This window comes from Tenrec ecaudatus, chromosome 14, assembly GCF_050624435.1.
Source record: "Tenrec ecaudatus isolate mTenEca1 chromosome 14, mTenEca1.hap1, whole genome shotgun sequence".
Classification (NCBI taxonomy): domain Eukaryota; kingdom Metazoa; phylum Chordata; class Mammalia; order Afrosoricida; family Tenrecidae; genus Tenrec; species Tenrec ecaudatus.
In genome coordinates this window covers 123,756,529-123,777,270 of record NC_134543.1, presented here as the reverse complement: position 1 = coordinate 123,777,270, position 20,742 = coordinate 123,756,529, and the positions used below count along the sequence as shown (strand labels likewise).

Genomic DNA, 20,742 nt, shown 5'->3' with positions numbered 1-20,742 from the left:
TTAGGCCCCCTTGTTCTTAACAATATGTTTGTTTGTTTTGGGTCTTCTGATGCCTGTTACCTGATCCCGTTGACACCTCGTGATTGCACAGGCTGGTGTGCTTCTTCCATGTGGGCTTATTGCTTCTCTCTTAATGGAAAACTTATTTAACTTCAAGGCTTAGGGCCTGCAAATAAGGTCATCAATCTGTGACCTGATTGACAAGCTAAAGTCCACTCCAAGGTTTTAGAAGCTACCTTTCTATAAGAGGATCAGGTTTAGAAATGACCCAGAGTGCTTCCTCTGGACTCCACTGACAAAAGACTTGAGAGCCATGTAGGACATTTTGTAAAAATAAAAGTAGACAATGGAGAAATAATTTATGATATATTTTTAATATTCTTTCTTTTCATTTTTCATCAGTTGGATTCAATATCGATAACATTCCATATTTCAATCACGTCAAATAGAATTGTACAATCAGTTTCCACAATCAGTGTCCAACCATCCTTAATTTATTATTTTAATCCTGGACATAAGAGTCCAATTAGAACTGGCCTGTGTAGGTAGCTAGCCTTCCAGGTTTCTCAAAATAGTCTCATTTAATTACATTATGTTATTTTCTCTTCAACTTTCTATATATCATTTAATAATTCCTTAAACTGTGAGCATCCTCCTTTCAAAATACAACTAATTAGTTGAATCATGTTCTTTTCTCCTATTAGACCTGGTCAGCAGTTTAATTGAAAGTATAGAGGCTTCTAGTATTGTTGTTTTAATTGTGAAGAATGAAAGTGTTTTATTTTGGTGCCTTGAAAACTTGGGAGGTAGGGACAGTTTAAGTGCAATTTCTCTAATGCTTTTGAGGGCAATGGCTACCTGGAGGCATGGAAAGGGAATAATAGAGAATGGGGACGTGGGTAAGAAAAAAATCTGCGAAGACTTCAAAGACAGATTTCACTGATTCTAAAATATAGGTAAATAGGTGGATGCATGTTTGGGGTAGTCATTTTAGAGCTATAGTTCATTTACTTTATGACGCGACATATTTCTGAGGTAGTCTCATAACGTCTGACAGTAATACCATGGTTTCTAAGTGAGAAAAATGTAGTCTGCATTCCAAGTGACTTATTAATAGATTGAAATGTAACTTACTGGCCGGAACTGCTTCTAGTTTGTAATTCTATTTTAAATTTCGTTCGAATAAGATTTTATTGACATATCTTATTCATACCAATAGATTCTTTCCTTTCCCATACACTTCTGTTGTTCAGTCTCATCCGGTGGGGCTATATAAAATCATCAGTGCTATCGGCTCCTCTCTACCTCCCTTCCCCGCCCCCCCTCACTTCCCATACCCTCAGGGAACCCTTACTCCTGTCATTGTCTCTGAGGGGTCATCTATCTGGACTACCATGGCCCGAGTAGATCGTATAGTACACATGAATATACACAAGTCTAACATAACCAACGAGGTATGTTACGTGAGGACCATAATAGTAAAGGGATGGAATCTTAAAGAACTAGAGGATAATGACGTGGGTCTTCTGTGCCACACCACACTCTGACTTTGTCCTCTGTTCTGTGAGGCCCTTCTGAGAGGGACTGCCCAGTTGTCTTGCTGGTGGACTTTGGGGCTCCTCTGCATCCAGTCCCTTTCATATCAATTGGGATGTGTTTTTTGACCTTCTGGTATCTCTTCCCGTTGATGCCTCATGATCACTTTGCCTGATGTGCTTCTTCCATGTATGCTTTGTTGCTTCTGTGCTCGATGGCCGCTTATTTAACTCCAGGCCTCTAAGACTCCAGACATGATAGCTTTTGATAGACAGGAACCATCAGCTTTCTTCACAACATCAGCTTATGCACCTGTTTTGTCTTAGCAATTATGTCAGGGAGTTAGGTATCATACAGTACCACATTATTAGAACAAACCATTCTTTTTTTTTTGTGCAAGAAAGAGCTTTATATCAAAAAGTAACTGTATGTTAAGCAAACGTACCAGCCAGTCAAGATCAAGTCCATAACTCCAATAGTAGTCCATAACTCCAATACTAGACCATAAATCCCTCTTCAGATTCACTCAGCCACAATTGTTGATGCAGAATGCAGGAACATCATAGACCCCTGGGTACAAAGTCATGTGGATCCAATGGCGTTGGTGGCCTCACAGGGCTCACAACAACCAGGATCCACCAGCAGAAAGATGAAGGCTGAGAGAGAAGTGGAGATGCCCAGGGCACTCCTTATGAGAAGGCCACACCTACAAGAGGCACCATCAGGCTGTGAACAGACTGACAGGTTCAATGCCACCGCTATACTTTCGTATCTCTTTAAGTTGATGACATTATGTAACTACCCAAGATAGTTTCCTGTCGCAGACATCGTTGTACCTAAAGTAAGAGTTTGAAATGATCTTTTATACAATGAATGGCACACCACTCCTCTTGAATTTGATTTCCCAGGTCTAGTAAACTGTGTGATGGTAATACTCAAAATCCCCAATATCAGTTTAATTCAACTATTGTGGTAGTTGGAAGAGTTTATGTCAACTGGACACTTCGGGCTCTGGATGGAGTCAAACCTGTCAATCGAGTGGTAGCTTGGTGACACCTCTTTGGGGGTGTGGCCTTTTTTTTTTTACATTTTATTAGGGGCTCATACAACTATTATCACAATCCATACATATACATCCATCAATTGTATAAAGCACATCCATACATTCTTTGCCCTAATCATTTTCAAAGCATTTGCTCTCCACTTAAGCCCTTTGCATCAGGTCCTCTTTTATATTTTCCCTCCCTCTCCACTCCTCCCTCCCTCATGAGCCCTTGATAATTTATAGATTGTTATTTTGTCATAGCTTGCCCTATCCGGAGTCTCCCTTTCCCCGCTTCTCTGCCGTCCATCTCCCAGGGAGGAGGTCACATGTGGATCCTTGTAATCAGTTTCCCCTTTCAACCCACTCACCTTCTACTCTCCCAATATTGCCCGTCACACCCCTGGTCCTGAAGGTATCATCCACCCTGAATTCCCTGTGCCTCCAGCTCCCATATGCACCAGTGTACAACCTCTGCCCTATCCAATCCTGCAAGGTAGAATTCGGTTCATGGTAGTTGGGGGGGGGGGGAAACATCCAGGATCTGGGGGAAAGCTGTGTTCTTCATCGGTACTACATTGCACCCTGGCTGACCCATCTCCTCTCCTAAACCTCTCTGTGAGGGAATCTCCAGTGGCCGACAAATGGGCTTTGGGTCTCCACTCTGCACTTCCTCCTTCATTCACTATGGTGTATATATAAAATAAAATATATGTATTTTGCGTGATGCCTTATACCTGGTCCCTTTGGCACCTCATGATTGCACAGGCTGGTGTGCTTCTTCCAGGTAGGTTTTATTGCTTCTGAGCTAGATGGCCGCTTAGAACAAACCATTCTTGTTCAGAGTTAAGTTTTAAGTAGAGGCCCAAAGTCTTGGCTGCATTTACATATATATACAAGGGGTGTTCCTCCAAAATGAATTTTTTTCAAAGCTATATATGTACATTTACACTTACATTAAATATTTACAATATTTACATTAAATTTTACAAAGCAACCTTATCACTTTCAAACTACTCTATTACACAATGCATTCATCAAATCTGCAATTCCATTATTGGAAATATTTTTCAAACTGTTTGGATGGCTGACAGCACCTTCCTCATATTTTTCTTCACCTCTTCTATGTGGTCAAATTGCTATCCTTTCCTGTCCCTCTTCATTTGTGGAAGCAAAAAGAAGTTGCATGGAGTGAGGTCTGGTGTATAAGGTGCATGGGGCAAGAGAGGCATGCTGGTTTTTTTTGTGTGTGTGTGCCACAAACTGGTGCACTGAGAAGGCTATGCAAACAGCTGCATTGTTGTGGTGGCAAAACCAGTCCTCCATCTGCCACAAACAGGTCTTTTTTTGTCACATACTTTTAATGCTATCTTTTCAGAACCTCCAAATAGAAAACTTTACTAACAGTCTGACCTAGAGTAACAAACTCAAAATGCACAATAAGTCAACATTTGGGAAGTTGATGGATGTCCAGAATGATGTTTGTCATCAGTCAACACTTCACCTGTTTTGAAATGAGAAAACCACTTGTACACTTCACTTTTTCCTATAGTTCTGTCCTTGAAAGCTGTTTTCAACATCACAACAGTTTCTGTGGCATTTTTCCTGAGCAGGAAACAACATTTCACAGCTGGACGCTGTTCTCTGAAATAAACCATCCCCAAAAAAGAGGTTCGAATTAAACTGCTTTTATGAAAAAATTTACTGTGACCAGAGAGAACCATCCCAGGTGACGCCACTGGGTGCACTAACTCAGAGCAAGTTATTCTGTTCTCCCCTAGTGGGAAAGCTCCTTCCAGCAGAGCTTTTCCCCATTTTTTTGATGGGTGGAGATACCTCTGTATATACATAAACAAACATTCATATGTGTGCATTTGTACACACACACACGCATATGGTTTTGTTTTTTCCTCCCCCATTATTATGCTTGCCTGATGTTCACCTCTCAGGTACAATTTGATTGATCAAAGTTGCCCCAAAAAGCTACACCCTCCTCGTAGTCTATTTTAGAACTCTTGTTATTCCCCTGTACCCGTCAATGTTGGCTCCCCCCACTTCTTTTTCCACTCTTGTGCCCCCGCCCCCCAGGAACTGTCAGTCTGACTGCTGTTTCTGCAAGACTGTCTATCTGCTTTTCTTGTATAGATCAACCCCCCAAAACCAAAGCAAAATAACACAACAACATACAGATAGCCTTCAGACCGACAGGGATCAGGACTGTGAGTCGCATTTGTGTCCAAAAGTCAGGTTTCCCATAGGTCCATATTGCTATTCCTGCAGTCTAGGATGGAGTGGGCTCATATACCCCTGCACCTCCACATTTAAGTTTAAGGTTTTAAGTGTGACCCCCAGTTGAGTAACCCCCAACCAGTTCTGGTGGGGTGCCAGGTGCTTCCTCCCCTAGTCAGAAGCCCAAGCTTGGGGCACCTACGGGACTTAGCACTTCCCTCCCATCATTAGTCTGTTGACTCCCCTCCTAGTCTGCCCCCATGTGGGCAGGGCGACCAGTTGCTCTTCCCAAACTGTTTCTTCAGGGCTGTCCTCTGCAATGCTGTCGTCTAGGGAGGGAACCACGTCTCCTCTGAAGCTAGCACTGCAGGCATCTCTAGGAATGAGCTACTCCTTTCAGGAACAGTGCCCTCGTGGATTGGTCCATTCTTACTCTCCCTTTATCGTGGAGATACAAACAGTGCCCTTCCCTTGGTTGGTTAGTGCCTTAACCTACTCACTCCCCTCTGCCTTGTCTTTGTTTTTCTTCCCCTACCTCTCTGCAGACCTTAAATGCATATGAGAGATGGGGAGAAGATGCCCTTCATCACAGGTGCTGTCTGCACTTGTTGTTGACGTACGAATCTTTGGGTTTGGTCTGGGTCTTGCCAGAATATCTGGTCCTCAACCCAGGAATTGTGCATTACTTGTGGTTTCCCTTATGCCTGTTATGATGTTTGAACTTACCTTAGTGGACTTAGGTTGTACTTAACCTTTTGTGCTTGGCTAAATTTACTCAGCATTATCTCCTCCAACTCTTTCCATGAGATGAGGTGTTTCATCATTTTGCCAGTATTTCTTAGGCGTGTATAATATTTCCTAGTGTGAATATACCAGTGTTTTTAATCCATTTGTCTTGATGGAAATTTGGGCTGTTTCCAACTTTTTGCAGTTGTGAACTGCACAATAATCACTAGTCATGGTCTGTTTCTTATTTCTTTTGGGTATATGCCCAATAGTGGGATTGCTGGGTCATATTTTAACTCGATTTCCATCCGTTTTAGGTATTGCCAAACCGCTTTCCACAGTGGCTGCACATAGCTATAGGAGCACCAGCAGTAAATGAGAGTTCCTATCTCACCTCACCCGCACCAGCATTTATTACTTTCTGTTTTTGTTTTGACTGGACTATTTTTGCGGGTTTTAGGTGGTGTCTCATAGTTGTTTTGATTTACCTTTCCTGGAGGGCTAATGATTGGGAACATTTTCTCGTATGATTAGTGACCATTTGGGTTTTCTCCTTAGTGAATCATTTGTTTATTATGCTCATGGTTCTTGGTCTACTGCTCCCTCAAGCATTATATAGTGCCCAGCCTTATCTCTTGTTATGTTCTGCACCTTGAGATCTATTTTGTTAGAGATTAGAATCACCACTCCTGCTTTCTATAGATTACCAGTCTCTTGATATACTTTTGACCATCCTTTAACTCTCCAGCTCTGTTTGTAAGTTTGAGATGCATCTCTTGCAGACAGCAGATTGTTTCCTAATCCAGTCTGCTAGTCTTTGCCTTTTAATGGCTGAGTTTAGACCATTGATGTTCAGAGTAATGACATCCATCTGTGAGTTCTTGGCTGCCATCTTGTACCTTTTGTATTAAGTATTTTCCTCCCTCCCTCCTTAGGTTGTGTATGTATGGAGGAGTCATTCTTGCCTTCTTTCTCTGTTGGGTGAAAGAAGACTTGGGTATTACTTTCAGTGCCATGACCACTGAAGAGTGTTGCACTATGTGGTAGTCTCATGTTTGTGTTTTGTGGCTTTTGGTCTTCTGTTCAAAGTGAGTTGGGAAGTTATCTTTGTAGTGCTGATTTTCTTTTTACGTATTCTCTAAAGTGCTCCTTATCTGAGAAAACTCCAACTTCCCCTTATGTTTGATTAAGCGTTTGGCAGGGTAGATGCTTTTTGGGCTACAATTATTCTATTTCAACTGTCTGAAGATGCTCCTCCATTCTCTCCTCATCTTCATGGAGTCTGTTGGTAAGTTTGAGCATATTCATATCTGATTACTCTTATAGGTGACTTCATTTTTTTCTCTAGCTGCCCTTATGATTTTTGTCCTTTTCTCAAAAATTGGATAATTTGACTATTGTATGTGTTGGTGCGTTTTTCCTGGGATTCAGTCTAATTGGTGCCTTCTCTGCTTCCTGGACTATAGTTAGATCCTCTTTTATTATATTGGAGAAGTTTTCTTCCAGGATTTTCCTTGCTATTTTAGCTGTTGATTTCTTCATTCATCTTGCACTGGTACCCCAATTATTCAGATATTGTTTCTCTTCATAGCCTCGCTCATAGTTCTCAGTTTTCCCCCCAGCTTCTTTAATTACCATATATACTCGATTATAAGCCAACCTGAATATCAGCCAAGGCATCTAATTTTACCAAAAAAACAAAAAACGAAAACCTCGGCTTATACTCGAGTATATACGGTATCTTGTTTGTCCTTCATGCTTGTCAAATTCTGCCTGGTTATCTCCAAGGTCACGGAAAGGTTCTCCACTTCTTCCAGACTGTTGACGAGGTCTTTTACTTCTTTCTTTGTTTCTGCTGCATCATCCCCTTACTCTTCTACTTCCCTCTGGTATGTGGACTCTATCCTCTCTATTATTTCATCCTTTGTCTGTATTGACTCCCTCATAATCCATATAACTCCAAGCAGCGTCCTGAAGATTTCTTTCCATGGCGGTTCAAAGTCTGCTTTTTGTATGTATGTTGCTAGGTTCAGGTCCTCCTCTGACATGGTGTTTTGTTTCTCTTGCTTTCTTGTAGTGGCTGCTGAAGTGGGTTTTGTCTGCATGCCATTTTCCTGATAATCCTGGCCAGTAGGTGTAGGGAGGCACCCAGGGAGTGGCTAGCTGGCATGGGAAGTGACATGTGGATGTGGGTTGCCCAGGAGTTGGTCATGAGACATGGGAGGGGGACATGAGGAGACTGGGAAGTAGCTTGTGGGCTCAGGATGTTGCCAGGGGGTCAGGGGAGTCCAGGATGCAGGAAGTGTCGTGTAGGCACAGGAATTGACTGGCAGGTGTGTGTAAGGTGTGTGTGGCAGCCTTTGGGGGAAGGAAGAAGCCGGTGGGTTCATGAAACCTGAGAATAGGCTGGAGGGCACAGAGAATGGCTTGCAGGGGTAGGGGGTGGGGAGGGAAGAGGTTGATAGGTTTAGACAGTGGCCTTCAAGTGAGGGGAGCCAGAGAAGTGGCCTGCAGATGCAGAAGGCTGCTGGCAGACGTGGGACTGGGAAGTCACCTGTGGGTGTGGGGAATGACTTGTAGCCATGGAAGTCCCTGAGGAGCAGTCTTCTGTAGCAGAGAGAAACTTGTGAGTGCAGGGATCCTGAGAAACAGCGGATGGCCATAAGAGATAACTAGTTGCCATGGTGGGGCTCAGGGAGCAGCTAGCGGGTCAGGGAGTCTGGTGGGCTGGCGGACCCAGGAAGGGCCACACACAGGCTCTGGAAACTCTGGGGGCCAGAAGAGTGTGCGGGTGTACCAAGCCTATAGAGTGGCCACTGACAGGGCCTGGTCTCTGGTGATGAGGGGAATGAGGAGTGGCTGTAGAACTCCTGGGAATCAGCCCCTGATGGTGCTTGGCCCTGACGACTGTGGGGAAGCTCAGCAAGTGACTGTCGACAGTGCTCCTGTGACTGGGGGTCGGGGGCATGGAGTTGCTCAAGGGATCCAGGCACATTGGTTGGTGGCATGGCAACCGCAGGCACTTCGACAAGACCTGGGTGGGCAGTGGGCCACAGAGAAGCATGGCGCAGCGAGGTTTCTGGGGCTGGGGAGAACCAGGGAGCTCTGTGTCTCACCTAAGCTGGGAAGCAATGGGGTCACCACACACATGTCTCTGGAGCAGAGAAACCCAGGGGAACTCATGCTGTGGCGAGCACAGCTTAGCCATCTGTGGGGAAACTGCCAAAAGGTCCCCAGGACACACAAGACCAAGGCTACGTCTAAAACCTTGCAATTGTTTCCCTCCCCTGCAGATTTGGAACTACTCACAGGGAATTGTAGATGACTGTCCCTACATTATTGCTCTTCCCCAACTTGTCATTCTTTTTCATCCTAAAACAACGTAGCTTGTCTTTACAGGTAATCTTCTTTACTGGTAGAACTAAGTCCGGCTGTCAAGGCTTATTCCTTTGTTGCTGCGTTCTGCACAGATACTCATTTCACAATGAAAAGATTTTTCCAAAAGGATGCTTTTTTCCTTTGAGCCCCAGTTGTTGGTGTGCATATAACAGCATGTGCAGTGTGCTGGATTCTGGTACCAGCATTCTCACTGGTAGCCTTTAGCTAATTATCCTCTCGGGAACTGAGTTTCTTTATTTTCAAAATTGAAACAGTAACTGCTTCATTTATTTTTCAGCTTGGGGATATTAAGAAATAGTTATCAAAAGCTTAAGAAATAGAAAGCATATATAGTCCCATTGAGTGTTGCTATTATATGGAAAAAAGTTTATAAACTTCAGAACTGAAGTTCTTTGTGGCTTGTTTCCCCTCTTTCGATGTCCTATGCATAAATGTTTGCTCTGCCTTTTCTTCTAATGGAAAGTGAGAAACGTGTGTTTTCTTAAGCAGTCAAATGATCATTTAAGTTTGCAATTATGTTTCTTTAGATAAGTTAACTTTGAAGATTCCTTGGAAGAACCTTTATGGAGAAGCGGTCGTTGCAACCCTGGAAGGATTGTATCTGCTTGTTGTCCCCGGAGCAAGTATGTGCCTTCATGACGTCACCCCCAGCACACACATTGAAGTCCAACTTTTGCCCGGTTTAGAACGGAAATAAGATAGCCATGCATGTGTGTATATATGCATGTGCACCTATGTCCATTTATATTGTCGCATTTTTATATATACCTTTGATGTTACTGGAAAGAGGACTTTTACTCACGACGTTTATTTTGTGCTCTATGAATAATTGCTGTGGAATTAACGCTTCGTGTTTGGACCAGGTGTATTACTCAGGGCCATCGCGTCGATTCTTACTCAGCGCCACTCTAAAGAGCAGAGTAGAAGTGGTTTACATGGTTGCTGAGGCAGCTGTTGGATTTGAACTGCCAACCTTGTGTTAAGCAGCCCAGTTCTTAGCCCACTGGGTTCCTTTGAGATGCATTCTCTCTCACACACTATTTTGCAAGTGGTAGATGCATTAGGCAGATTTATGTTGGGGGAATGAATAGAAGTTACATATTTTGTTTATATATGTTGATACGTTAATCTACAGATTTCCAGGTTGCTAAAAATAACCCCGCTCCTGTACACACATAATTTGTTCCTTCTAATGTCGGTTAAATAGTCTCTCAAAGTCTGCATGTAAAAACAGGTGTTTTTTTTCTAAGAAAGTATGATATTTTAATTTTCAATGAATATTTTAAAGTAGCATAATTTTAATTATTTAACAGTTATCTTTAGCTCTTTTCAGTTATAAAAACAAACACTATAGTTCTAAGAAAATTTTAATTTGGGGGAACATTGTATAGAAAAATTACTTGTAAATTCTCAACCTTTATATACATACTATTTCAATTTTTACAGTTTGATTTTTTTATCTTTATCCATACGTATTCTTTTTTGGTGCCAGTTGTCACAGGAAAATATACAGCATGGATCTAGCCTTTTTTCCTGTCCCAGAACTAATTTTTTCAAACAGTTTTATTGGCATATACATCACCTATCATACAATTTGATCTTAAATCATATTAAGGAAATTGGTGCAATCATCACAAGCAACTTCAGACGAGGAGCTGACCTTTTTCACGTAATATATTGTGTACAATATTTTGTGGCGTTCCTAATGGTAGTGATGATTTTGAGAGCCTAAGTGCTATTGCAGTGTGGTTTGCTTGCTGGTTTTCTCCATTGCCATGGACACTATTCTTGGAGGTATCTTTTTACTGTGTGATTTTCTAATCTTCAATGAGCAGAAGTCAGATTATCCAAAGAACATCTCTCTGTGTATCCTTTCTTCTGTTCCTTTCTTACTGTCGCCCTTCTTCTCTCGTACTCTCTCCTTTAACCTGTCTCTTTCCTTTTTGATAAAACTTTTGTAAGTAAAGAGGCATGATTATGCTTAAACTTTTTATAAAACTAATACAAAGAATGAAAATATTTTTTTTTGTTACAAGAAATGTCTTGCATTACATACACAAATTCACAGTGAGACTAAATGTTTACCATTTTAAAATTTACTAATTGTTATCTGTGTGCTTTTAGGTATTAAATATGATGCCGAAAAAGAAGAAAAAGCTTTACAGGATATTAAACAGAAAGAACTATCTCGGATTGAAGAAGCCCTTCAGAAAGCAGCAGAAAAAGGTACAAGTTAGATCCCTAAATTTTAGCTATATGTAGGTATGCCTACCTTTTTGAAATATTTAATGACCTCTAAACGAAGCCAAACCAAGTTCACTGCCACTGAGTTGATTCCAACTCTGAGCAGAGTAGCACTGCTTCCCTTCTTTAAGGGAATGGACAGCATTGTCTTTCTCCCTTGGAGTGAGTAGTAGGTTAGAATCACCAATCTTAAGATTAGCATTGAGGTAAATGTGTAATCCACGACATCAGCAGGGATCCTTAATGACTTGTAGGTAAGAAAATAAAAACTCACTACCCATCAGTCAATGCTGACTCATAGTGACCCTACAGGGCAGACTGGGACTGATCCTGGAAGTTTCTGAGACTGCAACTCTTTATGGGAGTAGAAAGCCTGGTCTTTCTCCCGAGGAGTGGCTGGTGGTTTTGAACTGCTGGCCTTATAGATAAAGCATAGCCCAACTTGTAAGCACTATGCTACCAAGGCTCCTCAATGACTTGTAAAAAAGGATACTTATTTTGAGTTTTTAAAAGTTGTAATTCCAAAGAAATAATCTTCCTTTGAAATAATCTTCCTTTTGAGTTATAAATTAACTCAAAAGTATGGGTTATAAATGTTTTAATGATTCACATTTCAGAATAAATTTTTCCCCAGCGATTGTTTTATCTCTCTGCCAGTTTGATTTGCCTGTTTTCCTTAACCAAATGAAACCATTCAAAGTGCTGTCACAGAGTGGATTCTGACGTATAATGACTCTCCAGGACAGCGTAGAATGGCCCCATAGGGTCTCCAAGGCGGTAAAACCTGTGGAAGCCGACTGCCATGTCTTTCTCGCAAGCAGTGCTAACGGGTTTGAACCCCTGATCTTTTGGTTGGCCGCAGAGTGCTGTAGCCACCATCCCACCATGGCTCCTTTTTCTTGACCAGTCTTTTGTACCTGTTACTTCATGGGGGTTTTCCCAGTTCCTGAGTTTTGCAGGCCTGTTTGGATCAGTGTTGAACAGGTTCTTTGTGTGCATTTTCACCCGTCTCTTTGTAAGAACATGTGAGCATGTGGTGCTGTAATTCTCTGTCTTATCAAGCTAAGCCAAGCCATACTTGTTGTTGTCCAGTCAGTTCCAACTCATGATGAGACCCATATGTCACAGGGCAGAATTGTTCCACGGGGACTCTCGTTTGGCTTGAATCTTTAGCCGTTCTTTCTTGCTGAGTGTTTAGCCACCAGCCTTCCTGCAGTGTAGCCGCTGAGGACAAGCTGTTCACACCACTCCAGGGGCCCTTTTATTGGACAGGATACTTTTAAAAACTTGATTCCTCAGGATTCAACATTCTAATATCCCTCCTTAAGTTTAAAAATTTACATACATGTGCACATATGTGTATTTTTATTTCTGTATTTATATTTTATCATACATTGTGGTAAACATTGTCAAAGCAGTTTTGGTTTTATAGCAAAACTGCGCAGGTAGTAGAGAAGATTCCCATAGGCCTCCTTTGCCTGCTGTGCTTGGTTTCTCCTCCGTCACCATCTTGCCCAGTAACATTTCTACAATTGATGAATCGCTGTTGTCTTACTAAGGACAGTCCATCGCTTACACCTGAAGGTTCAATTCATTTTGTGTTGCAAACCTGTAGACTTGGACAAATGGAACATACTGTGCACCCAATTGCATTTAATTTTGGTTACAATATGCAAATAAATTGGGTTATTGTTTAGATTTGCTTCAGGGAGGAACAACCAGGGATAAGGTGGTAAAGCGCAGTCTATAGCGTGAGGAAGTGAAAGGCTTTTCCAAGACTTCTCATTTTTCTCTCTCCCTTTTACACGAAACCTAATCCCGGAGCTAACTGAGCGGCGAGGGTTACTAGCATATCTCATCAGCTCTGTGTCATTTGGTAGGAAGTGTATGTATTTTCTGTGATGAAGGAAGAAGAGGCCAGAAATACTAAGGTGAATGTTAGGCATAAGAAGACTTCAATTTTTGATGTAAACTGCTGACATTCAAATGAATCATTAAGAAATCTTTTAAAATTGCTTCTTCATTAAAATTCTTTAGCAGTGAGTCTGATTCCTTTTGCTCCAAATGCTTTCTTCTGTGTCAAGCAAGGGATTCTTTTATACAAGGTCACCCCAATCCTTGAACTGCAGAGGCTGCCCTCGCGAAGGAGCGGAAAAGCCTCGCCACTTCCCCGTTCATTTTTCACACCAGTGTGTTTTACGTTTTGCCGTAGTGTAGGAGTCTATGTTTTCATGAAAACAAATTTATTTGCATTCTTTTTGAGTTTTAGATAAAGCAAACAAAGAATGGTTTTGTTTTATGACAACGTGTTTTTCTCAGTTTTGGCCATTAGAAGCTATGTATAAATCCTCACCTAATCCCTCAAAACAAACCTACTGCTATTCTCAGTTCACAGTGACCACCTCTCTAAGGTTTCTGAGGCTGTAAACAGCAATGTTTTTTACTTATGTATTTTAGATGGAAGTAACTTGTGATAACTTAAAAAATATTTTAGTGGTTTCAGTGAACTGTATAAAAAGACATGTTGAATTCTCTCTCCAGTTTTAGTTGTTCATAGTTTTATTGGTAAAATTTATCGCATGTAAAATGATAACCTGCCGCACATTTTGAACTTGGCACCTATAAACCTTTCTTTTCTGGGTCTGTAGTGTCCAGAAAACAGGTGTGTGGCTCTGGTAGAGAGACTGTTGGGGTGACTTGATTTATTTGTATCGGTGTGGGCGGTGAGTGCCTGCAGTACTAACATGTGTAACGAGGACCGTTAGCCCCGTATGTTTCTGTTGTTGTTGTTAGTGCTACCATGTTGGTGACAACTCAAAGTGACTCTTGGTACAACAGACTAAAGCAGCCTCACAACTGTTCTTATTTTTGAGCCCATTGTTAGAGCCACGAGTTACATCGGGGCTTCTGATAATACACTTTAAATATTGCTATATAGAACTAAATCAAAGAAAGTGAAACTCAATTTTCACATTACTAAGATTTTAAAAAAATTCTGAGTATATAAGAGCTGCATTCAAGAATGGAAAAGAATGATTGTTTTTCTTTCATTGTTAAGAAGTTCCAGTTTCACATGTAATGTTTCTACATAAATAACATATATTTGCATACAACTTGCATAGCACATAAGAGACTAATGCCTAAAATGATTGCAGTTTGCAAAAACAACAACATAGCACATGATAAAAGTAAAGACAAGGGGAAGGGGATAAAAATAAAGACATCTTCATGATGATCTGTCTTGAAAGTATATTTTTACTTACATCATTTCAGTTCATAAAATACATTGTTACTCATTATCAGGTAGAACATAAGAAAATTTAAACATCATTGAGCACTTTTCTGGAAAGCTTGCTTCACTGTAACAATAAATTCTTTGGTATTTAAAAATTTTTATTTCTAGTGGTATGAATTTAGTTTCCTAGAAAGTATATCACAAAGGGAGTTATTAAATTGCCAGGGAGACTGAAATATACCAAAGTGATAATAGATTCTTTATTTTAAATGTTAATTTTTATCTGCACACTTAAAAATCAAATGTTTTTGCCCAGAAGAATTATGGATAAAATGATAGCCACCCCCTTTCCACTGTTTTGTTAGACCCATTCCTTAGAAGGGTCCCTGTTTGGGTAAATATTAACATTGTATCATTATCTTCATTATCTAATGTATCAATTTAAGGCAGCAGCTAAGACTTCCTGTTAAGTAACCAAGGAGTTTACCTCTCTTACTATCTGTATCTCATGGTTCAAGACAAATTATTATTATTTCCAGTTTCAAACCAAGCCAAACTGAGCTTGTTGCTGTTGATTTGACTCCACCTTCTGGCTACACCAGGCGTACGAGTGGACCTGACTCCATAGGCTTTTCAGTGACTTTAAGCTCATGCCAGTAGGTAGCCAGGCCTTTGTTCTGAGTGCTGGTGGATAGACTTCAGTTGCTAACTTTTCAGTTAGCAGTTGAATGCAAACCGTTTGCACCACCCGGGATCCTTTTCCAGTATTACGACAATAGAAATATATTTCATAGCAAAAGTCAAATGATTTTTTTGAGTATATGAATGATTATATATCTCCTTTATATCATGGTTTGTTTTTTAATGTGTATATACTTAAAAAAATTTTGCTTCATTTTCGGTGTAAACATACCTTGAATTCTTTTCACATGCATGCCACGTGCATGTTGTTACTAATGGTCTTTTATCGTCAGGTAATCTTATCAGTTCTCCTTTCCTTCCCCTGCTCCTTGGAAACCCCCCACTGAACTGGTTGGCTTTTCTGTGGACTGGTGTCTACAGCTCTGTGTTCACACTTTCCTGGGCCCTCGTCTCTTTCTTAGTTTGTCCCTAACTCAGCTGGAGCTCAGCTACTAGCTTGGCGAGGAGAAAGAAAACTGGATGTAATTTTAAAAATTCTTTCACCGCTGACCAAATCTGTTTTCACAGGTATTTCATTTGGGGAGAGAGTGATAGGTTAGAAATTAGAATTTTGAAGACAATTTGTCAGGCATGCTGTATCTCACTTAACTCATTACCAGACATAACTTATGATATAGATGCTATTATTGCTCCCATTTTATAATCGAGGAAGCTGAAAATTTACACTTTGTCCTGGGTTACTCAGAAAGTGGTAGCGCTGAACTTTCAACTCAGTTTGGAAGTGGAATATGGTATTAGCTGGTCATCATCAACAAGAATGGGTATAAAAGATGTGTAGCTAAAGGGAACACATTACAGTGATACCAAATACGGTTTTTTTAGTTTAACCTAAAATGTGTGTCAAGTATCTGAGGAGTGTTGAAAATGGACACATTTGGAGCAAAAGGAGTTCCAAAACAGTGCACTCAGGCTCTGTTAGGAGAACGTGCCCAGGGATTCAGCGAGACATTTGCCACATTTGGTCATTCTCTGCCCACTTAGCTACTTTTAACTATTATGACTTTTAGTTACTGCGTTTTTAAATTTAATATTATGAAAATAGAAGATCTGTGTTGAGGGGGTTGGAATGGGGTCACAGTGTTGTTTTCTTCTAACTAATTTCTGTGGCTACCTTACGTGATTTCTAATTCTTTGAATGACATGTACGTGTATTTACACGTGAAATTAAAGGTGCCTTGTAAATGTTTTGCGTTTTGCATTTTGTACATTGCTGCCATGCGTGCGGTGCAGGTGCACATTCAGGGGAGTTCATATATGGCTTGGAAAACTTTGTGTACAAGGACATCAGGCCTGGTGGGTATGCATGGTTACTTCTGTTCAGCTATATTTAAATATATTTTCTTATTAATGTTTATGCTTTTCATGAAGCTCATTTGGCCAGGGTGCATCATTTGAGACCAGGGACATGCAATACACCGTGTTTCCCCTGCCATCATTTCCTTCACCTACCTTCACCAGCCACTTAGCTATCACCTCATAGTCATCCCCGACCGTCGCCTTGTGCAAGCACTCTGCTGGAGGCTAGGTGTTGATGGGGTGAAGCAGACTTGGTCCACTGCCCTTGTGAAGTTCACAGTTTGACTTTTAGATGACCTTCTGATCTGGGCCGCCTCTTTGGCTTTCATTTTGCAGTATGATACAGGGATCTCTCAATTAAGCAATTTCTCGTTATAACAGTGATTTCAAACCTTCAGTAAACCCCAGTGATGAAGTAGAGGAACTTTTGTAAGTGTGCCTTTCTTCTGAACCTTAGTGGGCGAAGCTGCTCAGCTCCTGAGTTTGTTGTGATCATCTCACTTCCTTTCTGATTGGCTTCACCTTTGTAATCGCCCCTGAGACACCTGTAGACTCCTGTCCTTCATGGAATATTGAGAACGGAAGCTGGACAACAGGCAAATGTAACAGGCTTCTGTTATATACTAGGGAATTTACCAAGTACACTTGAATAACATTTTCCTGTGTTTAGATAGTAACTGGATGTACTAAGCTTTATTTTATGTTACTGTCCAGCTTTTTCTGTTAACTTAGTCACATTGAAAGTTTGTTTTGATTAAATGGCAAGCAGGCCCTGTCCCTTGCCATTTAAACAGTAAGCATTCTGCTTGAAATGCTTTTTGCCACTAGAAACGTGTGTTATAGTCTATTGTATTGTGACAAATGCAAGAAGAATGTGCATGCTAAATTCCATAGGTCCTATCAGTGAAGTTACTTTGTGTCCAGTTTCCTTTGAACATGTCTGTCTCTTTAATAAGTGTGGCTGACTCTGCAGTTATTTTGTTTAAGGTAAGAGGTAACATGGACACGCTCATGGCTCATCATTCATGTTTGTGACCTGTACATTACCTTCAGTCTGCCAGTGGCAGTGTTTTCGGAGCCACCAAGAGTAGCCTGCTTCCAAGAGACATGTACAAGACCCACTGAACTCTTCAGGCAGCTAAAGAAAATCATTGCACAGCATCATTTAAAAAGACAGACAACACAGAGGGAGTGTTTTGAAGGGAAACACTGTCGAATCAGAGTTGTCTGTCTTAAAAAAATAGTTTTAAGACTGGATGAAAACAACAACAACAAAGGGGAGCTGATGTCAAGGAGTTCAAGAAGAAAGAAAATTGTTTGAAATCAACTGTGGTGGGGATTGTATAATACTTCTGGATGTGATTGAACTGTGGAATGTTATAATATCTGTAAGAACTCCCAATAAAATGATGAAAAACTAAAAATATATATACAAGGGGAAAACCACACCCTTAACACGCTGTACCCAGGATGTCAGTGACTCACGAATGAGACTCATCAGTTCTGTTGATAATGTCTTCGGTGAATTGGCGAGAGCTTCATATGTGACTCCTGACCGTGTGTTCTCGCTCTCCAAGTATCCGTCACTCCCCTGTGGTTGCCGGCTCTCCTTGCTCTAGAGCAGTAGCTCTCACAATGTCAAACAGCCAGTGTGCTGTTCCACTAGGGATCCAAAAGCAACGGTGCTAACATCACACAGACTGAGGCAGTAGCACAAACTGTACTGCGAGTCCTTGTAATCTTTGCCACCATAAAAAGAAAAAAATTTAAATCCATTTCACTTACAAATGCTTCTAATGAAGAAATGAAGCTTTAGATGGAATAAACACGGCTCTTTAGTACCTGTGTTTGTAATATTCCGTGTGACCAAACAGGAAGAACTTGTACGGTCTGACAAAAAGTACTTGTGCAGTTGAGCTCTCAGCTAAATAAGCTGTCCCCCCTTTAAGATCCGTTTTTACTTGAAAGAAGACCTGACAGACCATTAGATTTGGGTGTTCGATGGGTATTTTAAGAAACAACTGTAGAAGCAAACAAGCAATCACTGACAGTATTTGTTGCCAAAAGTAAAATTTAGCTTCTGTGTGAAAGTTTGAATTTTGGGAAACTTGTATTATAGCTTCTCGGTTTTAAAGACTTTTGGTAAGACAGGTGGTATTTACAAATATAATTTTTGATAATAAATAATGAAATAAATCAATATTTAAAAGATCTATTTCCCCCGCCCCCTAGAAGATCTTAATAAGTCAGTAAACTAACATTTCCAAGCAACCAGTGTATGATGCTGGAAAAAAAATGCATGTTAAAAAAAAGAGAGAGAGAGGAAAGGTCCATCTAAAGTGCTAGGTGGACCAATTGATGTTGATGCTACAAGATTGAAAAATTCATTGATGTGGTTTTCTTCCAGGAAGTAACTGACCTTTAAGAAACTACCACTTGTCAAATTTGAATTCAGAATTAATGTCCACAAATACACAAAAAAGCAGTGAAAATACTCTTCCCTTTTCCAATTACATTGTCTCTAGTAAGATCTAATTTTCTTCATTTTCTTCTATTGAGACAATGTATCCAAACAGATAGAAGGTAGCAGATATAGTGATCCCTGTCTTCCAATAAGCCGGACATTAAAGAGATTGATACAAATATAAAACCATGACACTCTTCTCACCTAAACTTAGTGTTTAAAAATACTTTACATAATTATTTGTTATGCTATAATGTAATAGTTTTCGTTAGTTCAAAATATTTTAAGCCCTTTGAACTGTTTAACTCAATATATTTATTTTAAACATTTTATCAATTTTGATTTCCATTATGATAACTATTCTTAGTTGGAACCCATATAAGTTAAAAAGCCCATTAGGGCCTTTAATTATTGAATGTGTAAAGCGGCCCTGAAACCAAAATGTTTGAGAATTACTTTAGAGAGTGATTGAGATTCATAAATCTATTGCCCTTCAAATTCATTGCAAACTTTCTCAAAAGAGCTCTCTAGCACTCTGGTTACATTTTAAAAAGGGAAGTGCAAATTGATGGCAAGAGAAGTGTGTGTCATGAATGCCTAGTGGGATTTAATCAAGTGCAGTGTATCAGAGAAGAATTACTGAGAGCTGAATGGAGGGTGAACATGATAGTGGGATAGGAGGCAGGTGAAAGGAAATGGAAAGAAGTAGGCAAAAGGTATTTATAGAGGTATAACTATAGGCATATATATGTAAATATACTCATTTAAATGAAAAGGATAGAGACCAATGTACATATATTTATATGTTAAGTATTAAGATTACAGATGGACTTTGGCCCTCTATCTATTCAAGACTTCTCTTAACACAGAACACTTTGTTCTTATTTTACCTGGCACTCCTTGTTACTCACCTTCCTAATGCGATTGCTGAAGACAAAATGGGTGTATAAGCAAATGTGGTGAAGAGAGCGGATGGTGCCTTTCTATCAAAAGATACAGCATCTGGGGTCCTAAAGGCTTGAAGTTAAACAAGCAGCCATCCAGCAGGGAAGCAAATAAATCCACATGGAAGAAGCACACCAGCCTGTGTGATCATGAGGTGTTAATGTGATCAAGTATGAGGTATCAAAAATCCAAAACAAACAACTATATTTATGTGAAGAGGGGGGTTGAAGTGGAGACCCAAAGCCCATCTGCAGACATTTGGATATCCCCCCACAGAAGGGCTATAAGAAGGGATGACTGAATCAAGATGCAGTGTAGCACCAACGAAACACCCATCTAATTTCCTCTAGTTCCTGACTGCTTCCTCTCCCCCACTACCATGACCCAGTTCTACCTTACAAATCTGGCCATCCCAGAGTACACGTATTGGTACAGATAAGAGCGTAACACATGGAATTCAGGACATATAAAACCCTCAGGAACAGTAGTGGGAGTAGCAATATCATGAGGGTAGGGGGATGGCCAGGAGGGGTGATAGGGGAAGGGGGAGATAAGGGTAACCCGTCACAGGGTTGGATATGTAGCGCCCCACCCCAAGGGGACAAATAACAGAAATGTGGGTGAAGGGAGACAATGGACAGTGTAAGATACGAAATAATAATAATATATAATTGATCAAGGATTCATGATGGTAAGAGGGTCGGGGAGGGAGGGGAAAAAAGAGGAGGGCTCAGTGAAAATGTTTTGGAAATGATGCCATCATATGTATAAGTATGCTTGATACAATTGATGTGTGGAATATTATAAGAGGTGTAAGAGCCCCCAATTAAATGATTTTAAAAATCATACAAAGAAAGGATTTACAACTGAAAAACCAACAACATCTAACCTGAGATCAAAGGTAGAACATAGGGTTAGAATAAA

At 40.5% G+C, this 20,742-nt stretch overlaps 1 protein-coding gene across 2 annotated transcripts in view; it reads left to right on the top strand.

Moving 5' to 3' along the window:
• The window catches only part of VPS13C (vacuolar protein sorting 13 homolog C), a 193,033-nt gene that overhangs the window by 15,695 nt on the left and 156,596 nt on the right, over positions 1-20,742 (top strand). For both annotated transcript variants that reach the window (XM_075531422.1, XM_075531423.1), the window contains exons 4-5: positions 9,460-9,555; positions 11,057-11,158. In XM_075531422.1, the coding sequence (XP_075387537.1) occupies positions 9,460-9,555; positions 11,057-11,158 (198 nt within the window). The remainder of the gene's footprint in view (positions 1-9,459; positions 9,556-11,056; positions 11,159-20,742) is intronic.